Source organism: Mastigoproctus giganteus, chromosome 4 (assembly GCF_048544385.1).
Source record: "Mastigoproctus giganteus isolate SK-2022 chromosome 4, ASM4854438v1, whole genome shotgun sequence".
Classification (NCBI taxonomy): domain Eukaryota; kingdom Metazoa; phylum Arthropoda; class Arachnida; order Uropygi; family Thelyphonidae; genus Mastigoproctus; species Mastigoproctus giganteus.
In genome coordinates, this window is record NC_143578.1 from 128751775 (window position 1) to 128764372 (window position 12598).

Consider the following 12598-nt stretch of genomic DNA (forward strand, 5'->3'; position numbering starts at 1 on the left):
CATAATTAGTTTACAGTTTCTCCTAATATAATACAGACAGTTCTCGGTTTACGAGTTTTTTTTTTTTTTTTAAAGTATTAAGTATCAACATAATTTAAAATATGAACATTAATTGCAAAAAATGAATGTTAAACATTCATAAATACCACATTTCAAACCACACGCCTAGCTATACAATACGGTGCACCCTGCTTTACGATATTAATCAGTTACCATCGATTGTATCGTGAAAATATCGTGATGTGAACCCAATAACACATTGTTTTTTGGTAATTCATTCCACGACCTCGGAAGTTCAAATTTTCACTATATAACTCCCAAAAAGGTTGTTTGTTTGTTGTTGTTATTTGGTTTTTTTTAGGAGCATTAGCAACTAAGGCCATATTGCTCCTGGATATGCGGTGGTCATTCCCTGACCTTTCCGCATCCTCCGTATTTGGTGGTGACGGGCTCGAACCCCGGTCTAATCAAGAAGCGTGTGCTACGCACTGCTGCTCCTTCCCACCTGGCTACGGAGACGCCAAAAAGGTTGTTTTTATAGTGTAAATTGTATTAGTTACCAATTCAAATCATTAAACGCACTACACTTTCTTCGTTATCATATGCTATAAGAACCAATTTTGAATGGCTTTGTGATATTTTTCTAAAGCACATTTCTGAAAGTCACGACCATAAAACAAAAACAATTTGCACTTTCTGGTTTATTGGGCATTTCTGTTAATGCAAGCAATTATAAACAGGTAGTAAACTCGATGTTATTGCATTTGTGAAAATACCGATAGCTGGAATTGTATGGTTTTTTACATTATTATGGTTAAATGTGTTTCCCCTTTACTGAAATCTTCAGGCGCCTCGGTAGCCAGGTGGGAAGGAGCAGCAGTGCATAGCACATGCTTCTTGATTAGACCGGGGTTTCGAGCCCATCACCACCGAATGCGGAAAAGTCAGGGAATGACCACCGCATATTCCCGGAGCAATATGGCCTTAGTTGCTAATGCTCCTAAAAAAAAAAAAAAACCAAAAAAAAAAAAAAAACCAACCAATCAACCTGAAATCTTCAATTGTATAAAAAACATAAATAAATTTTCAGAATCTTCTCTTCATTCCTTTTATTTAAGCTTCGTAAACTTGTTACTCTGCACAAATCGTGTTAGTTGCAATTTGTGCATTCCGTTAAAAAAATGCTTATGCATGCTATTGAAATTTATAAAGAAAAGAGAAGATTATCTTGGAAACAAATTCCTCTTAAAGCATTTCTGAAGAAGACGACTCCTTGTGCAACAAACCACATGCCAAGCCAATAATGAGTGATCAAACAGTGTGCATTTAGTCGATGATGATGATGAAGAATAAACATTCTTTAACATTTGTAAGTCATAAATAATTTCTCTATTATCATAATTTGCTTGATTTTACAGGCTACATTTTCATTTCTTTGGATAAATCGTTTATTAGTTTATGTTTAAACATAAACTAATTAGCTAACTAATTTCATTGTTGATAACGTAACCCCTGTTCTTAACATTATGTCTATGGGAAATAAATTTCCGCTTTACGAGTTTTTGTTTTACAAGTGCACACTAGGAACAAATTAACTCATGAAGTTGAGTTAAAAAAATACCTGTATTTTTTAAAAATTTACTTTCTGTGGTTAATGAGGGTTTAACTTGTGGAAGCCATAAAGAAAGCTTTGATAAATGAAATTTATATTTCTTATCATTTTCTGTAGTAATTCATTTGATAGTATGAACCAGAGCTGCAATACTCAATATGTTCTTTGTTGATATCAATATTTGTAAAATAATAAGGGAAGTTTACCTCAATATAATACGTAGAACACTTCCATATGATACTCTCCAGCAGTGAAAACAAAAAAATCACAAATCTTACATTACAGTAAAAAATAAAATAATTAAAACTCAATTGAACACAATTAAAAATCAATCTAATGCAATTAATTTTTAATTGCATTAGACTGATAAGAAAAAATTGCAAAAACAATTTTCCTTCCTACACTAAGATATACACAGCCCAAAGTTACCAAATTTCTTTTCTAAATGTTGCCTTCAAAACAACATCGTTCCAAAGTTTGCCAGGGTCAATTTAAATCATAAAATTTCGAGCAGAAAGCAACTAGCACTTGCCACATCGCGTAATATAGTTAAACTTGCATTAAGATCTTGGTATTCTAATAAATGAAAATACCTTTCTCAGGTTAGGAAACCTCGCAACAAATAAAAAAATTATCTGCATCCTAACGTATTGAAGATCTCCATAGATTTGCGACATGAAGCACAGGCCTTAGAAATAAAAACACAGACACGTTAATAAATTGAATACATTATTGGGGGGGTCAAAATGTATTCGTGCAAATTCTAACACATTGTGGCAGGCTTACGACCAAGTACATACGAGTTTGGTGACGACACCCCCGCATACACACAACATTACATTTTACTTTTAACTAAATACATATAGCGACTTAGATTACAAACGTAACATAATTAATTAATACATTACTTGATACGGAAGTTATATAAACGGAACTCGTAGATAATACTTGATACTGAAAAATATATATAGCATTATAACTGTGTTGGGATACAAGTTTAGGGTTATAATTTTGTACTGAAATTGAAATTTTATTGAAATTAAATCGAAATTATGACTCAGACCAGAGCAGCAAAGCGAAAGGCTCAAGCTAATGGGAGTGCTGTGGCTCAGAGGAGAACTGAGGGGGGCAGTTGCCCTCTGAATCACAGCCTTTTAAAATGCACTGCTTGCTGATGTTTGTGGAGCAATCGGGTATAAGACATGATATTGCCATGGGGAAAGTCTGTGTGTGTGTGTGCACGATGCAAGGAGTGTAATGAAATCAGGCGACAACTCAGCATTGTTATGGGCCTATATGAGAGCTTGAAGGACAGGGTGGACGCCCTCGAAGGAACTAAATTGAGGGGCCCATCAAGCTCTCAACTGCCCACATCAACGCCAGAGCTTGCACTTGGTCATCACGCAACACAGCAGCAACCCCCAAGGCAGAATGCGCTGGTCCCACAGGAACTAGTAGTTTTGGTGACTCTATTGTCAGGGAAACGGGGAACATGCTTTGTAAAAAGGATGGGTGGAACAGGATCAGTGTATGTCTGCCAAGGGCAAAGGTTGATGACGTTGTAGAGCGGATATCTTCTTTTAAGGGCACAAAAGGTGATATAGTTGTACACTTTGGCACTAATGATATCAAGAGTAGAAGACCGGCAGAAATACTTAACAAGTACAGGTCACTGTTGAAAAAAAGCCGTAAATTAGGGTTGAATTTTAAAGTGTCTGCAATTCTGCCCAGACACAATAGGAGGGAGTATATGATGAGAGCCTTGTCAACAATTCGGCCCTGGAAAGACTGTGCAAGGCTCAAGGGGTAGAATTTTTTTCAGCCTGGTCTGTACTTGTTAACGGAAGAGACTGCTTCTACAGGGATGGGATACTTAAATAGAAAGGGTGCAAGAATATTTGCTGATGCTATCGAGGCATTGATAGGTGGGTTGGAAAACTGCTAACTTGGGGGGATACAAGGACTAATAGATTAACAGTAGCCACTGGCAGAGGTGAAATTGATTCTTGCACTGCTTCTATTGGAATGAGCAGAAGCCTGGAAAACAAGATGCAGGATATTTCAGCGACTGCTGGGAGTCATTGTGGTACAAGTAAACACATGGGTTGTGTTAGGGTAGCTAAGAATTGGAACAGGTGCATGTATACTTGCGTGTACACCAATGCTAGGAATTTGGTAAATAAATTTGATGAATTTGAGGTATTGCTCAAAGCATCAAAGGGGGATATTGTTGGGATAACAGAGACGTGGTGTCACACTGATATAAGGAATGCAGAACTGGAATTTGGGGAGTACAACATCTACAGAAAGAATAGGAAGGGAGGAGGGGTTATGCTATTAGTTAAAAAACACATAAAATCCAAGGAAGTGAAGCCAGTCAACATCGCTGGACAGTGCAGTGTTGAGTCAGTTTGGTGTGACATAAGCATTGGGAGATCAAAATTGAGAGTAGGAGTGTGCTATAGGCCTAATGACTCTGATGAGTATAATAAGAAACTGTACAGGGAAATAGAGTGGGCCAGTAAATCAGAGAGTCTTATAATGGGGGATTTTAATTTCCCAGATATTGACTGGAATTTGTGGGTTGGTCACTCGCACTGTAGCAAGGCTTTTGTGGATTTATTGGATGATTGTTTTCTACATCAGCGTGTTTGGAAGGCAACTAGAGGGAGTAATACTCTTGTTTCGATTATCAGTAGTGATTCTTCATGCATTAAGAATCTGAAGATAAAGGAACCACTAGGTTGCAGTGATCACAATGTGCGGAAGTGGGATTTACTCAAAGAGGTAAGTACCATCAGGGGTAAAGGGAAGGGTTATTGCTTTCATAATCGCGACTACGATGGTCTGAGACAGTATTTAAATTCTATACAGTGGGACCAACTGACGATGTTACCAACAGCAAATTCAAAATGGGAAGCATTCAAAGAACTTATCTTGGAAGCCACTAGGCTTTACATACCAACTAAGAAATATTGTTCAAGGTTTAGGCCTAAATGGATGTCAGATGAATTAATGAGACATATGGCAGAGAAGAAAAATGCATGGGATACATATAAGTTAATACGTGACACAGAAGCCTATGATAGATATAAGCTGGTTTGTAACCAAGTCACAAAGGAGGTTAGGCAGGCGAAGGCAGACTACGAGAAATCTTTGGCAAGGGATGCAAAGAAAAACAGCAAAAAGTTCTTTACTTATGTAAACTCTAGAAGGAAGGGGATGAATCAGATTGGTCCACTTTATATCGATGGTTCAACTGTTGATGATCCTGCTCAGGTAGCTAACAAACTAAATGAATATTTTGCATCGACATTCACACATGAGGAGTTATTCAGTGAGGGGAATGCCAGAGGTGTATTCAACTCTGGCAGTAAGCTAGATAATCTTGTAATAACTGAGAGTAAAGTGGAGGAGAAATTGTTGAAGATAAACATAAGAAAGGCACCTGGGGTGGATGGGATCTATCCAGTTTTATTAAAGGAGGCAGCAAAGGAAGTAACCAAACCCTTAGCCATAATTATGAGAGCTTCCTTGGACTTAGGGGAGGTACCCATAGACTGGAGATGTGCAAATGTGACCCCAATTCACAAAGGTGGATCAAAGGCTGACACAAGTAATTATAGACCTGTGAGGTTAACTTCTGTTCCCGGAAAATTAATGGAGGCACTGGTTAAAGAAGCACTACAGGATCATCTAGACAAGACTTCAGTTATAGCTCAGACACAGCATGATTTTGGTAAGGGCAAGTCTTGCCTGACCAATTTGATTGAATACTATGATGCAGTCACAAAAGAACTGGATGCAGGGAATAACTTTGATATTATATACTTGGATCTTTGAAAGGCTTTTGATACTGTTGCACATGGAAGACTGCTGCACAAATTGGAGCAGTGTGGCATTGGAGGCAAATTGCTGCTATGGATAAAGGGGTAGTTGAGGGGGAGAAGCCAGAGAGTGGTAATCAATGGACACTGCTCATCGTGGACTAATATTATTATTGGAGTCCTTCAGGGTTCAGTGTTGGGTCCATTACTGTTTTCTGTATTTATAAATGATATTGATGATGGTATATCAAGCTTAATGTCCAAGTTTGCAGACGATACAAAGTTTGGCAGGCCACACCTTGAGTACTGTATACAGGTCTGGAGGCCTCATTTTAAGAAATATGTAGAGCTGTTGGAACGAGTACAGAGAAGGGCAACAAGATTAGTGAATGGAACAAAGGGTTGCTCTTACGAAGAAAGGCTTAAGTTTTGCAAATTACAATGTCTGGAGACTAGGCACCGGCGATGTGATCTGATAGAGGTGTATAAAGCCCTGAATGGTTTGAGCATGCTCAATGCTGATGGGATTTTTCCTCTTGCTCAGAATAATCACCAGAGAGGGCATAAATTCAAATTGAGGAAAGACAGATGTAGGATAGATGTGTGGAAATTTGCCTTTAGTCAGCGTGTAGTTGGTTGGTGGAACAGACTTCCATCCCTTTGTTGTGGAAATTGATAGCCTAAATAAATTTAAGGCTCAGCTGGACAAGTATTTCGAACGAACGGAGGGGTGAAGTGGAAGTTTTTTTTTTTGTTTTTTCTTTTGTTTGGCCAATGCTGCACAAGCTTGCTTTCTTGCGTCTTGCGTAAAAAAAAATTCCAAGTTACCCTGAGAGAGAGAGAGATATCAAGCTCAGAACCCTGGGTGTGCCAAGCCCATACTCACCAGATGTGAGCCCCTGAGGTATATGTAATAATTTACCATGTGACCCTAATGTAATACAGTAGAATGTCGATTATCCGAACTAATTGGGACCAAGGTTGGTTCAGTTAATCAAATAGTTTGGATAATCAAACATACATGAGAATACCCAGTTTATATGAAACAAAGTGTAATTAGGCCAAAAATTAAATTATCGTATGCAAGATTATTGATACTGTATTTTGAAATATGAAGTATTATAAAAAATAATTGATTTAGGAAATGGTTTGTAAATAATATCCGAAATGTTTTGAAGAAACAATGTATATTATTTATTTTGAACTTACTAATTGTTTTCACGGTTTCAACTATAAATCACCCTTTTTTTTTTACATAAACAGAAATAAATAAACTCAAGTAATTACACACAAATAAGAGTATAATGAATCTAGGGAAGGTCTATTTTTTAAAATATGTAATCTTGAATTTTTCTTTGAACCATGCGAGATTGTCTTTTTTTCGTGGCGAGGTCTCTCGTCCTCTTTAATAGCAATATCTCTGTAGAACTGCATTCAGACAGTTGCTCAAACCATGCCATTGCAGTTTCTAGCCAGTGAAGGCCTCCATGTGAGCGGGCCCACTCCCTCTTCTTTGCCATCAGAATCTCCTTGGTTAAAGTCAGCATGTTCTTCATCCTGGACTATTGCAACAATTTCTTCTTCAGTTAAAACATGAATAATCAGGATCATCAGCATTGTTGTTTAATCATGCTTCTGCATCATCTTGCCCACACTCAGAAAATCCCACAATCCCTTGAAATAAAGTTACAATCTCACCTACATTTTCATTCAAATTTTGCACACGTGTGACCGTCTCTTTGGCAGCACCCCCAAAGTTTATGCCATACCTTTTTCAGATTTCTCTCCAACAACATGTTCCAGGCATCTGCTGACATGTAGCAACAATCCTTAATGTTGAGCTTCTTCGAAACTCAACCACGCTCTCTTCATCTCCCTCTGATAGCAGCAAACGACGTAAGACTTGTTTTTTGTAAATCTTTTTTAGTTTTTCTATACACCTTGATCCTTGGCTGCAGCAGGGCTGTAACATTCGACAATAAAAACCTGACAGTGAAATTCTCGTCAATTGAATTCATTTTTTCAAGAGGAGGGTTGGATGATGCATTATCGATAATAAACAAAACTTTACCAGCTTTACTCTAATTTTTTCGATGTCTCTTCACACTTGGAATAAAATCTTGTCTAAACCAATCCAAAAAAACGGAATTCATCCAAGCATTTTTCTGTCCTTTATGACTTCCAATTCTTCTTTATATAAGTGACTTCCAATTCAGACGAGTTTCATCTGTATTGTAAAAGTCATCCTTGGAAAACATTCTTCCTCTGCCGTTTTCAGAAAAGACTCTTTAAAAGTTTCTTCTTCTTCCAGGATATCACCTGATAAAGCTTCTCCTTGAATTTCAAGTTCCCTTATACTATGGCAAGATTTGAAAAATTTCAGCCATCCTGTACTGACTAAATTTAGATGGGCTTTTAAACTTTTGATTCAATTCTAATGCTTTTTCACATAACAGAGGTCCAGAAATAGGGATCGCCTTGACTTCTCTTTTGTAGAAACCATAAATAAACAGCATCTTCTAATTTCTCATCACTAGCTTTTTTCAGTTTTCCTTTTTTTAGAGCCATGTTCATTGTCAAACTTTGAAGTAAACTTCAGAATTTCATTTTTTTCTGCTCTTATGTAAAATATGGTTGCTTTACCAACATTAAAAATCCTAGCAAGATATACACGGTTTCGCCCTTTTCCAGTCTATTAATAATTGTTATCTTGTCTTCCATTGACAAACATTGCGGTTTCTTTTTCCTGTACATGCCATTATTAACACAAAGGGGCAGCAGTATTAAAATTAAAAAGCAAAATGACACAATATTTCACTTTGAAATAGCCACAAACAAAATCTCGAACATTGAGTGATCAGAAACAAAACGCTTGAAATAACCTCACACTGCAGTGGCTCGCAGCAAACTGAGTGAAACGAACCGCCCCCACCATACTCCCGCACTCACAATGGACAGCGGTACAACAGATAATGATGCAACAAGGTCACGAGAGACTATCCTGGGTCCACATAGTAGTTAAAGCCAACATTTGATTTTTAACTCCTGTAACGACAAATTAAGACTGTTTCTATGCTATGCTTAGAATATATCTTTCTATATATCTTCGAATAAATAATCGGAAACGAATGCATTAAGCTGCAGGAGTAATATTTCAACATAAGAACCAGTGCAGTATAAGTAATTTTTTTTTTTTTTTTTTTTGGGGTGCCAGTGGTTTGGATAATTGATGTTCTACTGGAGTAGATATATATTTTTTTTTTTGCACCACCTTTCAAAATATCCTGCCAGCACCCATGATCTCTGCAAAACCCAAAAACTTTATTGAGTGGTAACCAAAACCATACAGGCTTACTTTTTTTTTTTTTTGTTAATTATAGTCATTTACAGAATCCTTCATTGAAGTTTTCGTTTTTTTTATTTTTGAGGCTATTTGTGCAACTATCAAGTCTTTAGATGGATCTGTAGTACCATTAAATCTATTCCAATCTAAAGTAATTGAGGTATCAGGATACCACTAGATCTGAGAAATTCACTAAATTGTCAACTAATGTTTTTATACCAACATATGAAATATCAGCTATAGTTTTATTATGATAAGCTGCATCCTTGAAAAGATATTAAAACCATTATTTTCTAATGTTACAATTTAAGTTTTGTTAACTGTAGAACTGTAGTATTATCAGGGTTTAATATACATCCTTGTATGTGAAAGTATTTTCTATGAAGGAAAAAAAATGCTTATCAAAATCTTGTAAAAATATATATTTTGAAAGCTCCTTGACATTTACATTTCTTTTTAGATAATGATTGATAGTATTCAGTTGATATTTCTATAAGAGGTTGTTCAAGTAAATTCCAATAGGATGTTCTACTTTTATGTAATAGGAAATTAATATTTAAATAATCTCATCCCACCACATTGTAATAACTTTATATTTAACTTATGTTAAATTAATTATGTCTGTAGCTTTATATTTAACTATTTCAAGTCCTTTCTTACCAAGCATTATTAATCTTTTTTTTTTTTTAATTAATTCTTTAATTGTATCAAATATAAAACCACTTCCAGTAATAGTTTATAGATTCGATGATGAGCTTTGTAATGTTACTGTCTGTTTCTGTTAAGCATCATTTATTTTAATTATATATATTTAAAATCAGGTTAACCTTCTTAATCAGCTCATATAATACAGCTCATATAATATGTAATCATACTTTCCATGTATATGTGATACATAAGATATATCATCTCCATTTAAGTTAATTGATCTTCCATATTCATCTGTTAATGAAATAACTATTTCATCAAATGTTGTTTTATTGAGAGGAAAATATACTGGTGGGTTAAGTTTTTCAATTATAGCAGCAAATGTAGTAGGTTTAAAGCTAGTAGCAGTTAGTAGGTTTAAAGTTATATATTACATCAGATTGAATGCCATTATCAATGTCTCCTTTTAAAACTAATCAGTAATATTTTATCCACTTCATAAGTAATATAGAATAAACCTTCATTTATTCTATTTTTATATACCTTTGTTCAAACCCTAATCTGAAAAGTCAACTTTATAACCTTCATGTAATTTAACTAAGAATATCCCTGCAGACAAATTACTGTCAAAAACAATAGATCGTTTTTTTGAATCAAAATGAAGTTTCAAATCTATCTATTCATTAAAAACGTTTTCCTCCTAGAGATATTTATTCAAGCCAACCGAACGCAACACGATAGGAATGAAGAGAAGATTCTGAAAATGTATTTATGTTTTTTTATATCAGTGAAGGGGAAACACATTTCACCATAATACTGTAAAACCCAACACAATTCCAGCAATCGGTATAATCGCAAATGCAATTAGATTGAGTTTACTACCAGTTTATAACAGATATTTATTCAAGCCAACCGAACGCAACACGATAGGAATGAAGAGAAGATTCTGAAAATGTATTTATGTTTTTTTATATCAGTGAAGGGGAAACACATTTCACCATAATACTGTAAAACCCAACACAATTCCAGCAATCGGTATAATCGCAAATGCAATTAGATTGAGTTTACTACCAGTTTATAACAGATTCCACTAGCAGAAGCGCAACTGGAAATTGTTTTTATTGTTTTATGGTAGTAACTCCTAGAAATATGCTTTAGTAAAATGTGAGGTGTTAATAGTGTATCTTTGCCTTTACGGTGTTGTTTATTCAGTTGCTACACGTGCGCAGCTTTGTTTATGTGTATCAAGCGTGCCTCCTCGTTTTGTAATTGTGCTTTATTCCATAAAAATGAGTAAAATACTTAAAAGGTGTGAAAAGGAAGCGTCCTGGTGAAGACACTGCAGATTCAGAGAGAAAAAGAAAAGAAATATCGATAAACAGAGGTTGACTGGGTCAAGATTCTTATCCGGGAAAATTTATAGTGGTCTCATACTATGGTTTATGGCCAAAATCACACCGCCCACCGGCGTTTCCCCGGTAAGGCTTATGGCCAGTCAGCCTCTGTCGATAGAGAAAAAATATGAAATTTTGAAACGCTTTGAGCAAAATGGAAGACAATGTGATATTGCACGTGCTATAGGCCTAAATGAGGCAAAGCCAAGAATTACAAAGAATGCAGAGAAAATAAAAACTTTCATAGCAGGAACAACTCAAAATGTAATAAAAATCCATTAGATTAAGACACAAAGAATTGGAAGAGATGGAATGGCTGTCATCTGTTTGGATAGAAAATCAAACAAAAAACAAGTTTGCTTACGATAGAATCAAAAACATTAGCAATATTTTATTACGTAATAGTCGTAATAAAATACATAAGTATTTTATTACGATTATTTATTGTGTTTGGTAATGTTTTGGTTACAAATGTGGGTTCAATCTTGGGTGGTTGGCACCTATTTTTCCCATAGGGCCTGTTGTTTATATTGCATGAGGGTTTCTAGGAACACAACTATCGTGCTATACGAGGACTGACTGTACCAGTTATGTGGAGTAGAAGAGTAATGTCATATAGTGGCTGTGGAAACTTTTAAGGCTTATTCAGAGTCTGAAGAGCCCTGGAGTCTGGAGGTTCAGATAACTTTTAACTGATTTCTGACAAGTTCAGCAGACTGATGGAAGGGAAATCTTGCCCCCCCCCCCACAGATACCTTACTTTATTGTGAAAATATTTTAACTGATGGTAAATGCCATCTGACAGGCAGTCACAGTGATGGGTACCATACAAACAAAAAGCATGGTTCATCGAACACTGTTCATTATTTTTAAGTCTGTTAAAGTGAGGGTTTATTATACTTTTTATATCTAATAAGTAGTATCATTAAAGTGACTATATAGGCAGAGTAATTAACTACTTAATTTAGTCGAATTTCATTGTTATCTTAACAGGTGTGCTATATGTATGGGAGAATTTACTGCTGGTGATACAGTCAGATTCTTGCCGTGTCTCCACATTTACCATGTTACGTGTATTGATGATTGGCTAATGAGGTCCTTTACATGCCCATCTTGTCTAGAACCAGTTGATGCAGCTCTTCTATCAACCTATCAACCAAATTGACTGTTGGATCATGTTAATAGATATCTGTATCTGCCAATGGTGAATTCATTGTTTATGCCTTATGGCTGAAACACTGTTATATTATATATATTGAATCAAAGCATATTATAGTGCTCTTATGTTGTGCTTAATACCTTTAATTTAAACAATAGGGTTTGGATTATTCATACGAATAATGCTCATTTCATTTTTGTAGTATTCTGCTATTTTTTATCTTTTAAATTATGGTAGATAATTTAAAATCATGGTTTATGCAGATCTATAATTTATCTCTTTGTAGCCCAGTTGTTTCATTCATTCATGGTATGGTTCAGAAATGCAGTTATAGTATCTATTTAAGAAAATAATTAATGAAAATCAGGTTTTGCTTTTAGTATTTTAAGAATGAGTTTCAGTGAGACAGTTTTTTGAAATAAATTATTTTTTTGTTAAATATTTGTCTGTAATTCTCACTCAGTAGTAGTTCATTCCCAATAATGATTCATAATCCTTTACACAGATATGATCTTGACAATAAGATTTGTCTTATGTGCAACACAAAATAGCATTAGTCAGATTCTGACAAAATCATGATTGATGAAATAAAGAATTTTATTGTTAGAAATTCAA

General features: G+C 35.3%; 1 protein-coding gene across 4 annotated transcripts in view; it reads left to right on the plus strand.

The window, feature by feature from the left end:
* Positions 1–12133, plus strand: part of LOC150087055 (RING finger protein 11-like) — a 167815-nt gene extending 155682 nt beyond the window's left edge. For 2 of the 4 annotated variants that reach the window (XM_090371786.1, XM_090371785.1), the window contains exon 4: positions 11818–12133. In XM_090371786.1, the coding sequence (XP_090227912.1) occupies positions 11818–11989 (172 nt within the window). In that variant the 3' untranslated portion in view covers positions 11990–12133. The remainder of the gene's footprint in view (positions 1–11817) is intronic. The other 2 variants (XR_016546864.1, XM_090371787.1) reach the window with 2 other exon arrangements.
* The last annotated feature ends 465 nt before the right edge of the window (positions 12134–12598 follow it).